The sequence below is a fragment of the Peromyscus maniculatus genome, chromosome 5 (assembly GCF_049852395.1).
Source record: "Peromyscus maniculatus bairdii isolate BWxNUB_F1_BW_parent chromosome 5, HU_Pman_BW_mat_3.1, whole genome shotgun sequence".
NCBI lineage: Eukaryota > Metazoa > Chordata > Mammalia > Rodentia > Cricetidae > Peromyscus > Peromyscus maniculatus.
The window spans coordinates 21,489,221-21,509,570 of record NC_134856.1 but is presented as its reverse complement, the minus strand read 5'-3'; the positions used below and the strand labels follow the sequence as shown (position 1 = coordinate 21,509,570).

Here is a 20,350-nt window from a genome sequence, read left to right as displayed (position 1 = left end):
AAAGAAAAAAGGAGTTTAATTTCCTATTTCCAGATTCACAGTCTGGGGTTTGTAGCAGGATTCTTAAAAGTTCTTATTAATAAAATCAAACCCGAGGCCAGTTATCGGGGTCAATGCTGGTAGATCAGAGAGACAGAACAAGCCACAGCTATCTTGCCTCACCAGTTCCTCAGCTGGTCCTGTTTCCTCAGACTGGAAGCCTCTGAGTCCTCATCCAGAATGAATCTCAGCTGAACTGTGTTGCTCCATAGCTTGAAAGCTTAACCAGCCAAATGCTTAACCAGCCAAAATGCTTAACCAGCCAAAATCTCCTAGTTTCTGGTCCTCATGCCTTATATATCTTTCTACTTTCTACCACCACTCCCTGGGATTAAAGGCTGGCTTTCTGGGATTAAAGGCGTGTGTCACCATGCTTGGCTATTTCCAATGTGGCCTTGAACTCACAGAGATCCAGATGGATTTCTATCTCTGGAATGCCAGGATTAAAGGTGTGAGTGCCACCATTTTCTAGCCTTTGTATCTAGTGGCTGTCTGTTCTCTGACCCCAGATAAATTTATTAGAGTACACAATATTTTGGGGAACACAATACCACCACAGGGGTTTTAATATAAACTATATCTACAATAAGGAAAATGACTTATTTTTAATTACATCTAAGTGTGTGGGTATGTGCATGTGAGTGTAGGTACAGAGGTCAGAAGAGGGCGTTGGATTCCCCTGGAGCTGGGTTTATAGGCAGTGCAAGCCTCCTGAGCTGGGTACTGGGAGCTGAACTCAGGTCCTCTGTAAGAGCAGCAAACACTTAGCCAGTGAGCCGGCTCCCCAGCCCCAATTTTAGCTTCTTCAAAACTGGGATTACAGTCCTATGCCACGTCCCTGGTCTCTGCTTATTTTTGAGTCATAATTTTTTTATAGAATGTTCTTGAATAGGGGACAAATAACTATCTACTGGTGTGTTCTCAGGGTTAGACTGAGGTTATAGGGTTAGGGTAAATGTTCTCAGAAGCCGTGAGCAGTGGACTTCCCTGTCATTCCTGGGCTGGCAAGACAAAGGCAGTAGGACCCAGAATCACACAGCACGACCATTCTCAAAGAAAGAAAGAAAAGAAAAGGGGTCTGGGCATGGTGATGCGCACCTTTAACCCCAGCATTTGGGAGGCAGAGACAGGTGGATTTCTATGAGTTCAAGTCCAACCTGGTCTACATAGAAAGTTCCAGAGCAGCCAAGGCTACATAGTAAGATCCTCAAAAAAAATGTGGGGGTGTTTGTCACACAAGCCTGACAAGTGAATTCAATACTAGGAGTCGACCAGGCATGATGGTAGACATCTTTATTCCAAGCACTCAGGAGGCAGGGACAGGAGGATCTCCGTGAGTTTGAGGCTAGCCTGGTCTACACAGTGTGTTCCAGGACAGCCAGAGCTGTGCAGAGGTACCCTGCTTTAAAAGAAAAAAACAAACAAACAAACAAACAAACAAACAAAAAGACCTAGGAATCTAAAGTAGGAGAGAACCAAGTCATGAATGTTATTCTCTGACCTCCACAAGCATGCCATGATGTCCTTGCGCGCGCGCACACACACACAGTAACAAAAAGAAAGAAAAAAGAAAAGGTGTTTTCCTCAGACCTGTCCCATGTCCAGGAGAGCAACATGGCTCACAACTGAAGTCTTTGACCTCAACCTCTTGGTTAAGAACTTTCTGCCAGGCTAGGTTTTTTTTTTTTTTCCCTCCAGTTAGTTCCCTTTTGTTTATTTGTTTGTTTGTTTGTTTTGAGATAAGGTCTCACTATGTAGCCCTGGCTGTCCTGGAACTCTCTATGTAGACCAGGCTGGCCTCAAACTCACAGAGAACCACCTGCCTCTGTCTCTCTAGGACTGGAATTAAAGGCCTGTGCCACCATGCGTAGTTTCCTTCGTCTTTCTGTAAAGACACTAATCTAATCCCTACACCAGGGAGGAAGTAAGCCCTACCTCCTGCAGCGGGGAGTGTCTGTCGTCGAAGGCCCCAGGGATGAATAAAGAGCAAAGCCAGATTCCTCACCAAAGTTTTGTTCCCAACTTTAGCATCCCTGGGTGGATCTTGTCTCCTAGCTGAAATCACAAGCTCCAGGCTCAGTAAAAGACTCAGGAGGCACTGGATCTCCCTGAGTTTGAGGCTAGCCTCGTCAACATTACAATAGCAAGCTCCCGGCCAGTCAAGGCTAGATACAGTGAGTCCCTGTGTAAAAAAAAGAAAGAAAAAATTCCCACCCCAAAATCAAGGTAGAGATGATAGACCAATGTTGACCTCATGGGTAAAGCACACTTGCACACATGTCAACACACAATCATACGTACATCATACATAGACACATATGCTGCGTCCTTGCTCATCTTTTCCCTCTTGATTGCTCCTGCTCTGGCCCCATTAGTCTGATTCAGCTGAGGGTGGGTCTGCTCATGGAAGGTTATGTTGGTTCCTCATGCTGTAGGGATTTTAGTGAGGACTCTGGTCTTAAAGATGAAATCACCCAATGACAGTATCACAGCACATGTCTCCATCACTAATCAATATGTCACTGCGGTTTAGTCGCAGTCTTGAAACTCCCCAGAAACCTTTGCCTTTGCTGGAACGTTCCTACCGCCACACTGCATAAGACTGCTTTCCAACTGCCTTTCTACCCTTACCTGGAACTCACTCCCCTGTTTATGGCCTGTCCTGTTAGTTGGTTTCTCCATAAACCCTACGAAGTATGCTGGCTCTTCTGCTACTGTAATGCGAGCAGGCAGCAGCCTCGGTACACAAGTGCCATGTCTTCAGGAGAGCTCATTTTATGTCTGTCTCACTGTAAAAATAAAGAACCACTGCAGAGACTGAGTGGAGGCACACAAAACTTGTGCACGAGGCATCCATGTCCAGCAGTGTTTATTACCATCAATAGTGGGATGGCCTAACACGGCTTCCACAGGGCAGTGCAAGCTCAGAACCGCGCCTGACTCATGAAAAGCAATTTTTTTAAAGCGGCATATTGGCCGGTGCTCTCATTGTCACTGTCGCTTGGAAGATGTTTTGATAGGAACCATTCTTTTTCCCCACCGTCTTTTCCCGGTCTCCTCCCTAGCCGCCCAAGGATGCTCCTCCGCCCTCCCCGCCTGAGCCAGAGCCAGGGTCAAGATTCTGCCCCTTGTGGACCACGGGTTCCCATCGCCCCGCCCACCGGCCTGGACGGCTAGTGGTCTCCATGGAAACCCACTCAGGGGCGTGTCAACGTCACGCCTGACAGGAATCTTCGCCTATTCACTTAAAGTTTTCTGGGCGAAGAACGCCACAATGGTTTCTGAGTGGTTCATCCTTAATGAAGGGCGGGAGTGAGGCGGGAGCTGTTGCCATCTCTACCAACCAAAAGCCGACATAGCTTTGATGGACAGGTGTAGCGGGAAGAGGCCAAGAATGCCGGTTGTCACCCAACCGGCTGGCCGCTGTGAGGAGAAACGGCCAATCAGAACGCGGAGGGGGCGGGGCTAAGGGACCGGTTGCTCCGGAAGTGGAGGGAGGGGGTGAAAATGGCGCCCAGCTCGAAATCGGAGCGGAACAGCGGGGCCGGGAGCGGCGGCGGCGGCCCTGGGGGAACCGGGGGGAAGCGGGCGGCGGGGCGGCGACGGGAACACGTCCTCAAGCAGCTGGAGCGGGTCAAGGTGAGGCTTGGAGCCTGAGGCGAGCGCGCCGGGGTGTGAGGAGGAGGGGACGCGGGAGGCGGCCGAGGGAGGGCGGCGCGGCGAGGTGGGGGGCGGGGCCGGGAGGGGGCTGGGCGGGCCGGGCGGTGGGGATGAGGAGGGGATGGCGGGGCTGAGGCTGGTGCCGGGGCGCGGGTCGGGGTGGCGGAGGTTGGTGACTTGGATGGAGCAGGCTGGGCGCGTCACCTGCAGGGGGCCTGGAGGAGGGCGGCTGGGCCGGATCCTCGGGGAAGGGGCTCGGGTGGAGGAGGCCGGGCGAATCACGGAGGAAGGAGCGGGGATGGAGGCGGCTGCGCGGGTTACTGTAGAGGCTTCCCGAGGAATCTGGAGGAAGGGGAGACCCTTGCTGAGACCCATTTTTCAAAGCCCCGCTCCGCAGTGGAGCTTGCCGCCCAGCTCCCCACCCCCGTGGCGGAGTCCCTGCCGCTGGCTCCCGGCATCCAGTGCCTGGTGCTCCCTCTCTGTCCCAGCTCTGACCGTCCCGGAGTTGGTGTACCTGGGTCTGCCTCACTCATTGATGTTTCCAGAGTAGGGCCAGGACTTCTCAAAGTGGAAGCCGCTTGCTTGATCAGGGCTCGGTCTCCCTCGTCAGATTGGGACACCTGGAAGGGCAGGAATGTGAATATCCTGTTAAGTGGGCAGCAGTGGAACAAGATTGGCTACGTGCACTAGAAATTAGAAGCTGCGTGAGGGCAAAACTGTGCCTCATCTTTTTTAACTGGTGCTCCCTAGGCAGGGCTGTGGCTCTGTCCTTAGCCTGGGCGCTCCCTGGGCAAGGGTTATACCCTCTCTGGAAGGCTTGGCCGACAGAACCATTCGCTTTGTGGGTTGAGATGTACTGAGGGCAAGGTGCCAGCCCTTCCCATGCAGCTCCTTCCCACTATCTTCTTGAAGGCAGGCCAAAATAGCTTCCCAGTGGTCAGTGTATGCCTGTCAAGTTTCCTCAGGTCCTTCCTTGGTGATGTTTTACGGTGTGACGGTTGGCAGGTTGCAGTTAATTAAGAAAAGGATTTGGCTAATAATGGATTGGAGACAGTTTGGGAATACTGGGTGCTTTGGGTTCTGGGGTTTTAGCCAGTGAGATGGCTCCATAGTGTACTTGCCACCAAATCTGATAACAATGTGAGTGTGATCCCCAGGACTCCCATAGTGCAATGGGGTAGCAGACTCCTGCAAATTGTCCTTACCTCTAAGTGGGTTGTAGCCTGCACAATAAATACATTCTAAAAAGAGAAATGGGTCCCTTTGTGGGCTAATTGAGAGCAGGCAAATGAATGAATGCATGGCCCGCATCCTAGTCTCTACTATCTCATGGTCCGCTTTCAGGAAGGAGCCAGGTGGCCTTGGGAGGGGACCCTTCCACAGGGAGAGGATGTTGGGCTTAGGCTGGGAGGACTCTGGATCCACAGGGGTAGGGCTGGGATACAGCAAGGGTCCCTGATGGGGTTAGGGTGCTTTGTTAAGTCATGTGGCCTAGGTGTCTCCCTCTGCCCCAGCAGTGGGCTGAGGAAGCTGCTCAGCTTCTTCCTCTGGTAAGGAGGCAGGGAACCACTTGACTGAAGAGCCCTGGCTGTCTTCTCCCCAGATCAGCGGGCAGCTTTCACCTCGTCTTTTCCGGAAGCTGCCCCCCAGGGTCTGCGTGTCCCTCAAGAACATCGTAGACGAGGATTTTCTCTATGCAGGGTGAGGCTGAGGCCAGGCTGGGAGGTGGCAGGTGGGGCTGTGAGCTTGTCCTCATCTGGCCACTGTGCCCGTTCTGCCCACAGCCATATCTTCCTGGGATTTTCCAAGTGTGGCCGCTACGTCCTCTCCTACACCAGCAGCAGTGGGGATGACGACTTCTCCTTCTACATATACCACCTCTACTGGTGGGAGTTCAACGTCCACAGCAAACTCAAGCTGGTAGGACCGGGCTGGCCCTTCAGACAGCAGGGTCTCAGCAGCTCCTGCATCATGCAGGCTGTGTGTAAAATGGCAGTGATGTGCCAGTGGGGTGGCCCTTGTGGAGCTGCTGACTTTTTAGTTCAAACTGGTAATTTCATCTGGCTCTAGGGGCCTGTACAGCCCGTCTAACACCCTTGGCCTGGGCGGGATGCGGGCAGATTTCTTACATTCACACAGGTTGGCATAGTGGCTTTAGCCCCCTGCCCCAAGGTGGGTGTTGCTTCCGTTTCTGTTGCACATGGGCTTCGTCACCCAGAGGGAGCCAGGAGAGAATATATTCAGTCAGGTGTCTCTAGCTGGCAGGGCTCTCTTGGCCCAGACCTTCCTGGGCAACTTGTGAGGGGAGCTCTTTTGTAGCCTGGTTGTGGTGTAGATCTTCATCCTCTGGTCAGCCCCCGCTTAACCTCCCACTGACTGAGCGTGCTGCTCAGGTCCGGCAGGTGCGGCTCTTCCAGGATGAGGAGATCTACAGCGACCTGTACCTTACTGTGTGTGAGTGGCCTAGCGACGCTTCCAAGGTCATCGTGTTTGGTTTCAAGTGAGACTGGGGGCAGGCAGGGTGGCCGCGGGGCAGGCAGGGTGGGCTGGTAGCCCTAGATGGGCTTCAGGCTGAGGGTGTGCTACCCCTAGTACCCGCTCAGCCAATGGGATGCTCATGAACATGATGATGATGAGTGATGAGAACCATCGTGACATCTACATCAGCACTGTGGCTGTGCCACCTCGGGGTCGCTGTGCTGCCTGCCAGGATGCCAGTCGTGCCCACCCAGGTGAGGCATCGGGCCCTGGAGGGGTGCATGGCTGCCGGCCCGCCGCCAGGCATCAAGTGAGCTGTAGTGTGTCTTGCTGCAGGGGACCCGAGCGCACAGTGCCTGCGGCATGGCTTCATGCTGCACACCAAATACCAGGTGGTGTACCCCTTCCCCACCTTCCAGCCCGCCTTCCAGCTCAAGAAGGACCAGGTGGTGCTTCTCAACACCAGCTACTCCCTGGTGGCCTGCGCTGTCTCTGTCCACTCAGCAGGTAGGCCCGTTTCTGTTCACAGGGCAGACCAGGAGACCTGGCTGAGAGGGGTCAAGTCTCGTGGTTACATAGTTGGGAGCGGGGGAGGCTGGTGCATCACCCCCACCCCACCCCCGTACTGTGCACTAGCACTTTCCAGGGGCTGACATGTTCAGTGATGGCCTTGTAGCTACTTGAAATACAGCTTGTCAGCCCAGGAGCTGCTTTAGCAACAGTGGGCTAGAGGTTATTCCTCGGGGCAGGTGGCACTGCTGTCCCTAGGAGGCACTCACTGCTCAGGTACTGACCTCATGCCTGTAGGACGGACTCTGTTCCCTTCCCAGCATGACAGAAAAGAAGATGTGATGCACTCCAGTTACTGTGCTCAGAGGACAGGGCTATGTCCTAAGCAGTGCACTCTCGGACAGTTTGTCACAGTGTGAGCATGAGAGACAATGTTGTTACAGTGTTGATGGTGTGACAGTGGGCAGTGCCATGAGCCCCATAGGCAGTGGTACCCGCCCTGCATGCATCCTTGGTGTCAGGGAATATCAGTAACAAATTGCATGGTGTCTCTTCTGTTAGACAGTGTCTCTGTAGCCCTGGCTGGCCTGGAACTCACCATGTAGGCCAGGCTGGCCTCAAACTCACAAAGATCCCTGCCTCTGCCTACTGAGTGCTATAATTAAAGATGTGTATCACCATGCCTGGTGTCTTCTTTTTTTGTTTTAATTTTAATTTTTAAATCACATTTTACTTATTTATTGTTCTGTGTAACAGCCCTGGCCTGGCTGTCCTGGAACTAGCTTTGTAAACCAGGCTGGCCTTAAATTCACAGAGATCCTCCTGCCTCTGCCTCCCCAGTGCTGTGATTAAAAGCGTGTGCCACCATGTCTGGCATGTTTTAATTTTGTATTACTTAGAAAATCTTTGTGTGTCTCCGTCTGTGCACGGTTTGTGTATACATGCATGTGCCATGTACATCAGGATAACTTTCAGGAGTTGATTCTCTTCTACCATGTGGGTTCCAGGAATTTTGAATCCAGGTCCGCACACCTAGTGGCAGATTCCTTTACCTGCTAAGCCATTTCTCCATGTCTTGCTAGAGTGACATGTTAGGAAGTAGTGTGATGTCACTGGCTGGCAGGAATAGAGTGAGGACCTGTGAGCCTGAGCCCACAGCTCTGCCCTGCTGACTCCCCACTTCTGAGAAAGCCTGAATTCGTCGGGTGTGTGTTCAGGTCCATATCAGGGAGCAAGGGGCCTCCTGGTGCCTTCTCTGTGGTAGAACAGGGTCAGGTCAGTGTCCCGTGGACACCAGAGAGAGACCACAACATACACAATGCATCTGGACACAGACACAGAAGAGAAATCTAGAGCTGGGCACTACTTTTGTTTTGATTTGGGGAGAACTCAAGAGCATTCCCATTAAGATGGCTGCCCTGGGGCAGGGGAAGGAAGAGGCAGGGTAGAGTGCATGGGACCAGGCTGCCCAGCAAAGGACAGGGCACTTTATCCTAAGGCTCAGCTTGAGTTCTCCCAGGCCTGCCTGGGCACCTCTGTCACTGTGGAGGGTAACTAACCTTTACCAAGGCTGTGCCAGCTGACTGGTGACCATGAGCCTCCCACACGAGGCCCGAGCAGGACTGGGGACTCTTAGCCTGAGGTTCGCTATCAGCCTTGTCCTCAGCTGGAGTTGAGCATATCCCGGAAGTTTATGCCAAGCCATCTTCAGTAATCCTTCTTTCCTCAAAGTGTCCCCCACGGCCTCGTAGACAACAGCCTCTCTGAGGGGCATGGTGCTGCTTAGAGGGAGGGCTGTGGCGCTCTTTGGTGGCTTGCCAGGCTCCTCTGCTGAGTGTGGCCTGTCTGCCTGAGCTGGTCTGGCCGCATGGTGAGAACTCACTTGTCGGTCCTCACTGCACACTGAACCCCGAGGGCACAGCTTTGTGCACCTCGTTTGCTGTGTCCTTTCCGAGGTTTGAGGCTGGGGTGGCTCAGCAGTGGAGTCAAGTCTCCAGGTTCTGTTCCCAGCATACTTTTTGAAAAGTCTTGAATGAGTGCCTGTCTGCATAGCTCTGGTCTTTGTGTTCAGAGTGTATGTAGTTTCTGAACTCGTACCCTTTGAAGGGTTTCACACTGATTTCAGGACAGGAAATGCTCCAGGGGGCTCCTTCGGGTGGATTTCTAATAATCCGGGCTTTGAGGCAGCTCAGAGTAACCGTGAACCGTGGTGACATGTCCCCTTCATGCTTCCTGCAGGTGACAGCAGTTTCTGCCAAATCCTGTATGACCACACAGCTTTGCCCCCAGCCCCACCCAGCTCTCCAGGACCCTGGAGCCCTGAGGCAGCCCCTGCCTTCCCCAGCCTTGGCCTTGAGGTGGCCCCAGCTCGGCCCTCTGGAGCCTCTGAGCCCTCACCAGCCATTGCCAAGGCCAAGGAGTTTGTGGCTGACATCTTCCGCAGGGCCAAAGAGGCCAAGGGTGGTACCTTGGAGGAAGCTCGGTTGCCCTCGGGCCTGGGGCCCTCAAGTAGCTGCTGCCGCTCATCCTCAGAGCCACCAGCCCCAAGTGGGGAAGTGGTGCCCAGGGACAGTCCTCCTGCGTCAGAGGCATCTGCCCCGGAGCCTGGCTACATCAACTACACCAAGTTGCACTATGTGTTGCAGTCTGGGGAAGGGACAGAACCTGAGGATGGTGAGGGGGCTTCCTGGGACAGGCTCTGGGATGGGGCAGTCCCAGGAGGACCCTTGGCCTGCTCCTACCCTGTGCCTGCCTCCCCAGAGTTTGAGGATGACAAGATCTCCCTGCCCTTTGTGGTGACTGACCTCCGTGGACGCAACTTACGGCCCATGCGAGAACGGACAGACATGCAGGTGGGTAGCCATTGTGCAGGCCGTGGGTGACCCAGGATCTGTGGGGTGGTTGGCACCACCTACCCCTGGCTCTCTGCCGTCTGTCCCCAGGGCCAATACTTGACGGTGGAGCAGCTCACATTGGACTTCGAGTATGTCATCAACGAGGTCATCCGTCATGATGCCACCTGGGGTCACCAGTTCTGCTCCTTCAGTGACTATGACATAGTTATCCTGGAGGTAAGGCTAGGTACAGCAGGAGGCTGGGGTGTTCCCACTAGAGACCTCTTATCTATAACCGTCGCTGCCTACTCCCAGGTCTGCCCAGAAACCAACCAGGTCCTGATCAACATTGGCCTGTTGCTCCTAGCCTTCCCAGCCCCCACTGAGGAGGGCCAGCTCCGGTAAGTGGCAGGGCCCTTGGCTAACCCTCACATGGTGGCCATACCCAGCCCCTTCTGTGCAGGGTGTAAAGGGTGAGCCCATCCTGTCACTGGTGTGTTGACAAGCCAGTGCAGGAACTCACTGGCCCACCCTCGTCCTCCACCATCACAGACCAAAGACCTACCATACCAGTCTAAAGGTGGCCTGGGACCTCAGCACCGGCATCTTTGAGACAGTCAGCGTGGGTGACCTCACCGAGGTCAAAGGGCAGACCAGGTGAGGCAGGGCAAGAGTGGGTGGCCAGGGAAGCCTGGCCAGTTGGCAGGAAAGGCTCCTCTTGACTCATTGCCTGGTCTCCAGCGGCAGTGTCTGGAGCTCCTACCGAAAGAGCTGTGTGGACATGGTCATGAAGTGGCTGGTGCCAGAGAGCAGTGGCCGCTATGTGAACCGGATGACCAACGAGGCGCTGCACAAAGGTAGGAACTGCCCACTAGTGCCCCAGCAGGGCAGCATGCTGATCTTACCCTGGATCCCAGGGCATGCTGAAGGGAGTGTGCATGCGGGACACGCAGGGTGCCATAGATCTGAGTGCCGTGCCGCTGTGGGCTTACTCAGAGGGCTTAACTATGGCTGGAAAAGGGGGTGGAGGAATCATCAGGGAGCCTGTTTCTGGAACTTTCTGAGTCCAGTTAACCCATGGAAGTTGTCTGCAGGACTAGACAAGTGCATCATGGTCCTGCATGTCCTTCTCTGCAGGGTGCTCACTGAAGGTTCTGGCAGACAGTGAGCGGTACACTTGGATTGTGCTGTGAGGGCTGGACCGCCCTGGACCCTGACTCCAACTACCTCCGCAGGCCCGGGAGAGGACCGCCTTCCTGGGCTGGCCCTGCAGGGGCCACAGCTGGCACTAGTGTTAGGTTGCGGGATGGGACTGGTGCAGCAGCAGCCTCTGGTGGCCCAAGAGTCTGGATGTGTCTTTATTTATGCCTATTTAAGTTGGGAAAGGGCAGAGGGAGGAGCCCCTCAGGCCTGGCCTGCCCTAGCAAGTCCAGTCCTGCTTCCTGTGCTCTGGCCCTTTCCTTGGCTGCAAGTGTAGCCCTTAGGGAGGCCCAGTGGTTCTGGCCTCCCTCCCCTGGGGTGGGAACCCTGTGGCCACCTGGCCTTGTTCTTCATGTACTAAATGCTTTATTTCTGAGCCTGGCTGGTGTCCCCGTTCTGTCCTCAACACAGACACGCCCCCAGCCCTGCTAATCATCAGTAGACAAAGATCACAGCAGTATTTATTGTTTTAAGAAAGACTACAAAAAGGTAGAAAACAGCACACTAGACTAGCACGCGCGTGGGTACGTTCACCACTGGGAAGGGAGGCCCCTGGGGAGTGTGCAGGACCACCCCGAAAGCTGTAGCACGCGGAGCACACAAAATAGTGATTTCTATACAGTAGGCCGGGTTTCCTTTTTTTTTTTCCATAAACATCTATCACAGATTGAAGACACTGAGAAAACGGGAACGGATAAGGCCATGATGGTTGGAAAAAAACCAACAAGTTACTGACTCCGCTCAAGCGGCACTCACTAATCACACAATAGTTACAGGGGTCGGGGGCACGGCACGGAGGAGAAGCATCTCTGGGAGCAGGTTTCGGTCACAAGCCGGTAGGGTGGAAGGCGCAGGGCGCGGCCTCAGGTCTGGAGCACCTGGCCCTGCAGCCAGCCGGATGCTCCTCTTTGGAAGCTGAAGGCCGGGGGCCCTTCACAATATGCCCCTCTCTGGGCTGCGGGGCCAGGAGAACCCAGCTCTGGAGAAGGTGCGACACCCACAGCTTTAATTGCACTTATACCAAGAAAGGGGAGCAGTGGGGCTGCTGCTGCTGCTGACAGTGGGGGTCCCCGGGTGCCACCCACCTGCGCCTGCCCAGGCTTGGGTCTGCCCAGGCAGGCTGTGCAAAGCCAGAGAGCAGAATAAGTTAACAGTTCGCAGGGGAGGGGCCGGCCTGCTGCCCTCTGGGGTGGTAGTGGGGGACAGGGCTGCGAGCTGGGGCGGGAGAGAGGGGCACCTGGGCAGGCTCCTTAAGGCACGTCTTTTGTGTCACGGTTTGCAGCTTCAGTTCTGCCCGGCCCGGCCCGGGATTGTACCGGCTCCACGGGAGGGGAGGCTCCCCAGCCTTCCCTGTCACAGGGCCCTCTCCAGCTCTCGTGGGCTGGAAGGGTGACAGTGAAGCCACAAAAGCTGAGGGACCGGACCCTGGCTTGGAGGGACTGACCCTGGCCTGGAGGGACAGCAACGGCGGGTTGGGTGGGCGGAGGGGGCAGGGACGTCTTGGGCTTAGCTGGAGGGCAGGGCCTGCACAAAGAGGCCACGAGTGTCGGCCCGCGCCAGCTTCGCCGGTGGTTCTAGGGCTTCTGGGCCCAGAGCCGGGGACTCGCTGCCCGCAGCCAGCGAGATGTCTTGTGGCAGCTCATCCTCACTCTCCTCCTCCTCTTCTTCCTCCTCGTCTGGAGCACAGGGAGCAAACCCAGCTCAGCGAAAGGCTGTGAAATTTCTAGGGACACCCGGCCTCCCTGTCAGGTGCCCCCACCCCTGGAACCCAGGTCCTAGGTGGGGACACGCACTACTACCTTTGTCAGGGTCCAAGGGGTTCAGCGAGGTGGCCAGATTTGCAAACTGGAAGAAGACAGAGGAGAAGGTTAGGAGTCCAGGGCCTGAGCCTATCCGCATCCCCAGTCAGTACCTCACCGTGCGCACCTCTCCCATGACTGCGATCGGGGTCTCGCCCTTGGCCTGGGCCACGCGGTGCTCGATCAGATAGTACATGTACTCGTCATAGAGCAGCCGGATGAGGTGGAAGGAGCCGAAGCTGGCAGCGCTGCGCAGGGTCAGGTCCCGGATGACCATGGAGCTGCGGCAGTGACCGAGACACTGTCAGGCCTGCAGGGCTGTTTCCCTGGTGTCTCCCGTGAGCTAAAGGGCTTTCCTAACCCACCCACCGCTCCTCACGAGCACACCTTGGAGGGGGCTTTCCCTAACACGCACTGGGGTTCCCCGTCTCATCCCCCCCAGCCAGCACCCCGGCACAGGCGCGCACCTGTAGAAGGACCACTTGAGGAGGAAGAGCTTGGCCGCCTTGGGGAAGCCGGAACTGCCCTGGTAGGGCTTGAGCACCTGGCTCACGACGCCGTCCAGCCAGGCTGCCCATTGCTCCAGTGAGTTCTGCTGCTGCAGCGTCACCTTGAAGTCCTGCTCCAAACGCTGCACCACCCGGTCCTCGCAGCGGCACACCCACGAGGCCTGCTCCTGGAGCGCAGCAGGCAGCCTGCTCAGCCTCCTTTCTCTCCCGGTCGCTCCCTCCCTCCCTCCCGTCCCAGCCCCACTGATGCCCACTGATGCTCGCTCACCTGCACATTTGCGAAGTCCACACGGTTGAGGTCGCTCAGCATCTGGTTGATCTGCGCGGTATTCTGCAGCACGGCTCGCGCCGCCTGTGCCAAATGGTTGAGTGACGTATAGCGCCGCAGCGTCTGTGCGAAGGCGCCGGCCGCGGCCACCTGCACGGAGACAGTAGGTTAGTGCCTTCCACACAAACCTCGCCCGGCCCAGCCTCACCTGTTGCCTTTTCTTAAAAACCAGTGTGCGTTACCGTTCCTGTCTGGAGATCAAGGGAGGACCTCCAGTACTGATGTGGGTCAGGCGCTCAGCTTACTGCGCTGACTGGGCTATTATTCTATTTATTTGGGTTTTTCCCGAGACAGGGCTTCTCGGTGTAGCCCTGGCCATCCTGGACCAGGCTGGCCTTGAACTCAGTGATCTGCCTGCCTCTGCCTCCTGAGTGCTGGGATTAATGGCGTGCACCACCACTGCTGGCTATTTTTTATTTATTTTGTGTTTGTGTGATGGCTCACGTATGAAAGTCAGAGGACATCTTGTGGTAGTGGTCCTCTGCATCCACCTTGTGGGTCTCGGGATCAAATTCAGGTTCCTGGGAGTGGAAGGCAGGCACCTTTATGCACTGAGCCATCTCCCTGGCCCTGACTGGCACTTTTTTTTACTGTGTGTGTGTGGTGGTGATCAAACTCAGGTCCATGTTCACACTAAGCCAGCACTCTACCACTGAGATTCACTCCCCAGCCCAAATTACTGGGGTTTTTGGTTCTCCCCTGTGAGGCAGGGTCTCACTGTGCAGGCGGGACCGAGGTGACCCTTCTGTCTCACCCTGTGCTGGGATTACAGGTACGCATCTTCACGAATGTCCTGCCACTTTCAATTTAAGACACAACGAAGAGCCGCACCCCTCCAGTACTGAGCCCATGGCCCTGCACAGACTTGGCGAGGGTGTACCACTGAGCTCTATATGCAAGGGTAGTCACTGTTTCCATCAGAGCAGCCTCGGATACCTGTTCCGTGAGGGCCTAGCTCCGTCACCACGGACCCACGTTGCCTTCAGTCTTCAGAGTGCACACAGCACGGACCAATGACTGTGAGGCCCGGCAACTGCAAGGCCTGCTTCCTGCGCTCTCTACTCTTGCGGGCTCTCCCTGTCTTTTCTGTCTAGGTGAGGAGTGACTCTAGGCACCCAGCCTGTGTGGGCTGGGGGTGCAGCTCAGTGGTAGAGTACTTACCTCCCTACTGTGCATGGAGCCCTGGTTCCTCTCCACCACTTTGGTAACAGAAGTAGACACCAGAGCAAGTGCATCTTGGTGGATGGACAGCACCAATCAGGTGCTGTCTGTTTGAATTCCTTGTACATTAAAAACATCTCTGGACAGCTAAGTTACTTCTTCCTCAGTCAAGAACAGAGCTTCCATTTGTCTGGTTTTGTTTTGAGACAGGGTCTCTGGGCTGGACTGGTGAAGCCAAAGCTTGTACTGGAAGGAGCTATAGGTGTGGACCACCGTTCACTACGCTGTTGCAGAAGACAGTCTTGCTGAGCATGTGGGGCACACCTTTAATTCCAGCACTCAGGAGGAAGAGGCAGGGGAATCTCTTGTGAGTCTCAATAAATAAATGAATGAATGAATAAACAAATAATGTTTTAAGTGCTGAAACCCTGGGAGCCTTTCAGAAATGGGTCCAGAAGGTATACGGTACAAGATGATGCCTGGAGCCTGCCCTGGGGCCCTTGAAGGGAAACAGTCTTCACAGGCACACAGCAGGTCTGCAGACAAACCTCCCCACAATGCTACGGCCTGGCTGCCCAGGCCACCCCTCACCTTCACCCGCAGCATCTCCTCAGGGATGTTCACCATGGCGTGCGTGAGCCAGCTCTCTAGGCTCTTGGCAAAGTTCCGGATTGCTTGGGTCAAGGCACCTGTGGAGGATGCGGGTGCTGGTCAGGGTGGGCGGGGAGCCTTCTGGGGAGGAGCACAGACAACGGCACTCACTGGGGATGGGCCGCAGCACGTCAGGGATGAGGATCTCCACCAGGCCCTGGTACAGCACATTGTCACAGCGCTTGGTCCACTGCAGCACGGGCTGGAACTTGGAGAGGAGCACCAGACTGGCCCTGGGCAGCCGTTTCTCTGCCTCGTCATGCCTGGGGGGGACACACTCAACCTTCAGTCAAGGGCATGTGTAACCCCCACATGCAAGGGTGACCCCCTCCAAGCCCCAGGGACTCACACAGCCAGCGGAGGTGCCTCGTTGGGCTGGCTAAGGTTATATCTCCAGAAGGTCTTCCACAGTGTTTCTACCAGTGTGAACTGGAGATTTACCATGACGTCCACAATGGCCTGCAGGGACAGGACTTCACGATGGGGATTGGGCAGCATGGGGCTTCCTGCCCAAGGCTGCATTCAAGGCTGGCCCACCCACCTACTCACTCACCATCTGACTGCCCTACCTCACAGTGTTCCCGGTACAGGACCTGGAAGGCCTTGACGTCCCCAGGGCCGACGCCCTCAGGCAGCACTTTGCCCTGGAGGTCCAGCTCAACAAAATCAGGGAGACTCCTGGAGGCATCTATGGGGAGGGCGCCATGAGGCCGTGTCCACCTGCCTACCTCTCTTGCTACCTCAGGGTCCTAGTCCACCTATCATCTTCCCAACATGGTGAGGCTCAAGCAGGGTGAGCTCCTGGCCCAGGGCCCCAGGGCCCCAGGGCCCCTCCACAGAGCATAGGAGGTGCTTGGGCCTGGCCTGGCCTGCTGAGTGACGGTTCTGACTGGTCCTTAGACACCTGGTCCAGGCAGCCTCCCTGCCGAGACAGCAGGTGTCTAAAGGCCCTATTAGTACCGCAGGGGTGCAGTTCAGGGTTAACATGGTCACCAGGGCCACACTTGACTGATCTCCCATATCTTTCTCCACTCCCAAGCCACAGTGCCACCATGTGGCCATGAGACTTGGCAACTGTTAGGGGCACCATCAGGCCTTGTTCCCCCTTTGTCACCTTTAGTGTGTGTAGAAACTGAACACATACCCTGGGTACACACAGGCTCTCTCAGTTACTAATCCTAGTCACATGGACACAGGGCTGCAGGCCAAAAAGGATGGGATCCCCTGTCATGTTAGTGGACACTGTTGGACCATCCGAGGCATTACCTGTCGGTGTGGGGTTCCGCATCACCAGGCTTCACTGGGTACACAGAAGCACTGGCTACTGAAAGGAATATAAGATGGTGCACACCCTGGGGTCTCAGCACTGGAGGCCAAGGCAGAGGCTCATGAATTCCAGGTCGGTCCTGACTATACAGTGAGACCTGGTCTCCAAAGTACAGGGCAGGCTAGGCATAGTGGCACACACCTTATCCCAGCTCTTAGGAAGTAGAGGCAAGCGGATCTCTGTGAGCTAGAGGCCAGCCTGGTCTACAGAGTGAGTTCCGGACTAGCCAGGACTACACAGTGAGACCCTGTCTAAACTGCCCACCCCTCCCCCCAAAAACAACGGGGTTGGGAGATCTTAGAAAGGTTTCTGGGGATGGAACAATCCCACAAAGACAGAGGGAAGCAAGCCTGAATGTCCATCAGACTCCCCGTGGCCCTCCTGGGTCCCCGGAGGCAGCAGGCAGGCTGCCCTGCCCATCGGCTCTCACCCAGGAACTGCTGGTACTGCTGCACCTGGGCGCTGATGTCTGCCAGCCCTGTGCTCTGCTGCCCCACGGCAACACCGTTGGCCACGCCCTCCATCTTCTGGATGGGCTTGAGCCTGGAGGGGAAGGGGTAGTGGGGTGGCTGGTGGGGAGAGGGGCCAGCTGGGGTGAGGGGGGATGAGCCACCTAGCACGGGGGGGGGGGGGGGGGGGGGGGAGGGTAGCCCAGCTGTGTGGGGACTAGGTTTCTGAAGGGATGGGCTGGGGTGGGGGGTGAGTGGCAGGTGAGGACTGATGGAGGGGTGGCTGGGTCACCTGGGAGGGGCACGTCACCTGGTGGGGGACAGGCAGGCTGATGGCCTAGGGCATGGTCAGGTAAAACAGCAGTCAGCTCTGCAGTCCCCGCTCCGTCTCAGAGCAGGAGGCTCCTACCTCTGTTTCTGGGAGAAGGGCTGGCCTCGCATGGCCATGTGCTGCTGATCCTCCATCAGCCGCAGCAGGGGTGAGCTGGCTTTGATCCGCAGGCCGTAGTAGTGGTACTTAGAGTTGCCCCTGGGAAGAAGGGGAGAGGTGCTTTACCAGCTGGGCAGGACACCGGGGGTCTCACACAGCTTTGCTCTCTTTTCAGGGCCTGGACAGAGAAAGCTGCCCTGCTCAGCTGAGGAAGCAGAGGGCACCAGGTGGCAAGAGTCTGATACCAGGCAAGCACTTAGCTTGGTCCTAAGGGCATACGAGGTGCTTATACTGAGCATGTAACCCCACTTCCTCTCGACCCTATGAAAGGTGTTCCTGATAGCTTGGACAGACATGAGAAAACTGAGACAAAGAGATCAAGAACATCACCAAGGACAGTATGAATGAATGAATGAATGATGCCTGAGCCACTAACTGGAAAAGAGATGAGCAGACACCAAGAGATAGCTGAGTAAGGAGATGAAGTAAGTACAGAAACGGGAAGGCACAGCCAGAGCAATGTCCCAGAGGTAGGCACAGGAAGTAGAGCTGAGTGGAGTGAGCAGGAGCAAGAGTTCTTGCCCTGTGGTTCAGACCCACTTGGAGTTGAGGTGGGTCACAGGAGCAGACAGCATATGCCCTTGGGGCCCAGGGCAGCTGAGGGAGGAGGGGTGGGACAGACCTGGTGCCCAGGCGGCGGGTGCGCAGCCCCATGAACACTGAGCGGATGAGCTTGCCGAAGGAGGCGGCGTTCACAGGCTCCAGCTTCTGCTCCTGGCAGTGCAGCAGGTAATGGCAGTAGAGGGTGCTCCGCGGCAGGCTCACGCCCTCGGCGGTCTCGTAATTGTCTAGGAGCCACTGGACCTGGAGCACACAAGAGGGCAGGACAGCGCTGACAGTCGTGGCATCCTTGGAGACTGGCTGCGTGCTCTGCCCCTGGGTTCCACTGTGGTTCTGACGGCCGTAAGGCGCATAGCCTGTCACAGTATTCCTAGGAACTACAGTCTTTCAAAGCCTCTGGAACAGCGCTGACCAGTACACATGCCACTAGCCACCTGCAGCTACTTAAAGCCAAGGTTGGTAATATATGAGGAATGAAAAGCCAACCTCCCCAGGTCACAGAGTAAGAGTCCACCTAGAAGTGACATTATAGAGACGGATAACAGATCATGGCTCCTGAGGGGCTGAAGATGTTGAAAGGGAGGTAGAGGAGGGTCAATATTAACAGCTGAGATCTCTGAGGATGAAACAGCTCTACATTTTTTCCTCAGTGCTCAGTGCTCCGGATGGAACCTAGGACCTCACGGAGTGAGGGAAGCCTTTGCTGCCTCATTTCTGTATTTTGACTGTGGCAGGCATCTCTCCACATCTACAATTCCATGGAGCAAGCCTGGCGACATGGTGATACACACCTAAACTCCCAACACTGGGGAAACTGAGGCCATTCTGGACTACACAGGGAGATCTGTCTCAAAAACAACAGACGGGGGGGGGGGGGGGGGGCTGGAGAGATGGCTCAGAGGTTAAGAGCACTGGCTGTTCTTTCAGAGGTCCTGAGTTCAATTCCCAGCAACCACATGGTGGCTCGCAACCATCTGTAATGAGATCTGACGCCCTCTTCTGGCCTGCAGACATACATGCAGGCAGAACACTGTATGCATAATAAATAAATAAATCTTTAAAAAAAAGGCAGAAACTGCCCCCGGCCACAAACATTGTCTGTTAGGGAAATGGGGCTGAGCAGGGAAGCAGGTGAGCAGGAGAAGGTGCACTGGCATCTGTCACGGTCTTTTTGTGTGTGTGTGTCAGTGTTCATGTGAGAGGGCACACAGGGGCGCTGTGCAGCGCGTGTGTACAGACCGAAGGCTGGCGGCTGACGTCTTCCTTGGCTGCTGCCTACCTTGTTCTTGTTGTTGTTATTTTATGTGTATGAGGTCTTTGCCTACAGTCTGTCTGTGTACATACATGCCTGGTCTCCACAGAGGCCAGAAGAGGGTGTCAGGTCCCCTGGAATTAGAGTTACAGACAGGTGTGAGCTGTCATGTGGGTGCTGGGAACTGAACCCAGGGCCTCCAGAAGAGCGGCCAGTGCTCTTAACCACTGAGCCACCTCCCTAGCCCCACCCCACCCCCACCTTGTTTTCTTGAGAAAGCATCTCTCACTGAACCTGGAGCTGTCTGGCCGGCTGCCCCAGGTACCTGTCTCTGCCCTCGAGCACCGGGTTTATAAACTTGGGGAGGTGCTGGGGATGCAAACTCAGAAGAAGCCCTTGCTTCACAGCAAGCCCTTACTGTCCAGGACAGGCACCAAAACACACACGCACGCACGCACGCACGCACGCACGCACGCACGCACGCACGCACTACAGTCTCTCAGTGACCTCAGCCCCCAGGGCTCAAGAGCAATCCAGGCCAAGCGGCGTCTTCTCCAGCGGGCAGGGCTCTCACTCCCTCATCAGACCCTGGTCATTCTACTTGTGTGTGTGGTTTTTATTTTGTTTTTGTTTGGTTGGTTTGGTTTTTTCAAGACAGGATTTTACTGTGTTAACAGTCCTGGCTGTCCTGGAACTCACTCTGTAGACCAGGCTGGCCTCCAACTCACAGAGATCCGCCTGGGCCTGCCTCCTGCCTCCTGGGATCAAAGGCGCGCGCCACCACTGCCCAGCAGCATGTGTGTGTCTTAAGCAGCACCGGAGGACCCACAGCATTGTGAAATCACATGGTTCACACCAGTATCCTTTAAAATAGACTAAATAAACTAGTGAGGACTAGTGTAGTAGTCAGGGTGCTCTGGTGTGTAGGGGATGTGGGGGGCGGGGACAAGGTGTTCTGACCCAACCCACAGTCCCTACTGATAATGGGCCTGACTGGGGCTGGAATCCAGTGCCACCAACAGTGACTCTAAGAGCCCAAATCTCTCACTTCCTATCTAGCTGTCACCAGTTCTGACTAAGGACATTTCTGTGACTGTCCCCG

At 55.6% G+C, this 20,350-nt stretch overlaps 2 protein-coding genes and 1 long non-coding RNA gene across 9 annotated transcripts in view; 1 reads left to right on the top strand and 2 right to left on the bottom strand.

Annotated features, from left to right (window-relative positions):
• Positions 1 to 3,414: 3,414 nt before the first annotated feature.
• Positions 3,415 to 11,097, top strand: Dcaf15 (DDB1 and CUL4 associated factor 15). 2 transcript variants are annotated; one of them, XM_006993085.3, is made up of 13 exons: positions 3,415 to 3,678; positions 5,303 to 5,400; positions 5,484 to 5,619; positions 6,093 to 6,199; positions 6,292 to 6,431; positions 6,514 to 6,684; positions 8,926 to 9,360; positions 9,448 to 9,539; positions 9,630 to 9,758; positions 9,837 to 9,922; positions 10,074 to 10,178; positions 10,263 to 10,378; positions 10,659 to 11,097. In XM_006993085.3, the coding sequence occupies exons 1-13, from the start codon at positions 3,547 to 3,549 to the stop codon at positions 10,712 to 10,714; spliced, it is 1,803 nt and encodes a 600-aa protein (XP_006993147.2). In that variant the 5' UTR covers positions 3,415 to 3,546; the 3' UTR covers positions 10,715 to 11,097. The 2 variants fall into 2 exon arrangements, with proteins under 2 accessions (XP_006993147.2, XP_076427973.1); XM_076571858.1 differs by having other exon boundaries at positions 3,520 to 3,678; positions 6,499 to 6,684.
• LOC143273275 (uncharacterized) lies at positions 3,909 to 5,035 on the bottom strand. The gene is made up of 3 exons (XR_013051207.1): positions 4,905 to 5,035; positions 4,214 to 4,319; positions 3,909 to 4,041 (listed from the first exon to the last, which is right to left on the bottom strand). It is a non-coding gene; the product is annotated as an uncharacterized LOC143273275 (long non-coding RNA).
• Positions 11,098 to 11,170: 73 nt separating the features above from the next.
• Rfx1 (regulatory factor X1) overlaps positions 11,171 to 20,350 on the bottom strand; it is a 34,657-nt gene continuing 25,477 nt past the window's right edge. For all 6 annotated transcript variants that reach the window (XM_042277440.2, XM_042277442.2, XM_042277444.2 and 3 more), the window contains 12 exons: positions 18,058 to 18,239; positions 17,355 to 17,474; positions 16,927 to 17,039; positions 15,739 to 15,857; positions 15,519 to 15,628; positions 15,281 to 15,432; positions 15,110 to 15,207; positions 13,298 to 13,447; positions 12,988 to 13,196; positions 12,648 to 12,801; positions 12,521 to 12,566; positions 11,171 to 12,397 (listed from right to left, as the gene is read on the bottom strand). In XM_042277440.2, coding sequence (XP_042133374.1) covers positions 12,228 to 12,397; positions 12,521 to 12,566; positions 12,648 to 12,801; positions 12,988 to 13,196; positions 13,298 to 13,447; positions 15,110 to 15,207; positions 15,281 to 15,432; positions 15,519 to 15,628; positions 15,739 to 15,857; positions 16,927 to 17,039; positions 17,355 to 17,474; positions 18,058 to 18,239 — 1,623 coding nt within the window. In that variant the 3' untranslated portion in view covers positions 11,171 to 12,227. The remainder of the gene's footprint in view (positions 12,398 to 12,520; positions 12,567 to 12,647; positions 12,802 to 12,987; positions 13,197 to 13,297; positions 13,448 to 15,109; positions 15,208 to 15,280; positions 15,433 to 15,518; positions 15,629 to 15,738; positions 15,858 to 16,926; positions 17,040 to 17,354; positions 17,475 to 18,057; positions 18,240 to 20,350) is intronic.

Coding starts and splice junctions, on each gene's coding strand:
- Dcaf15 (XM_076571858.1), top strand. CDS start 3,547: ATGGCGCCCAGCTCGAAATCGGAGCGGAACAGCGGGGCCGGGAGCGGC. Junction 9,361..9,447: donor AGGGACAGAACCTGAGGATG/GTGAGGGGGCTT, acceptor CTGCCTCCCCAG/AGTTTGAGGATGACAAGATC. Junction 9,540..9,629: donor GAGAACGGACAGACATGCAG/GTGGGTAGCCAT, acceptor GTCTGTCCCCAG/GGCCAATACTTGACGGTGGA.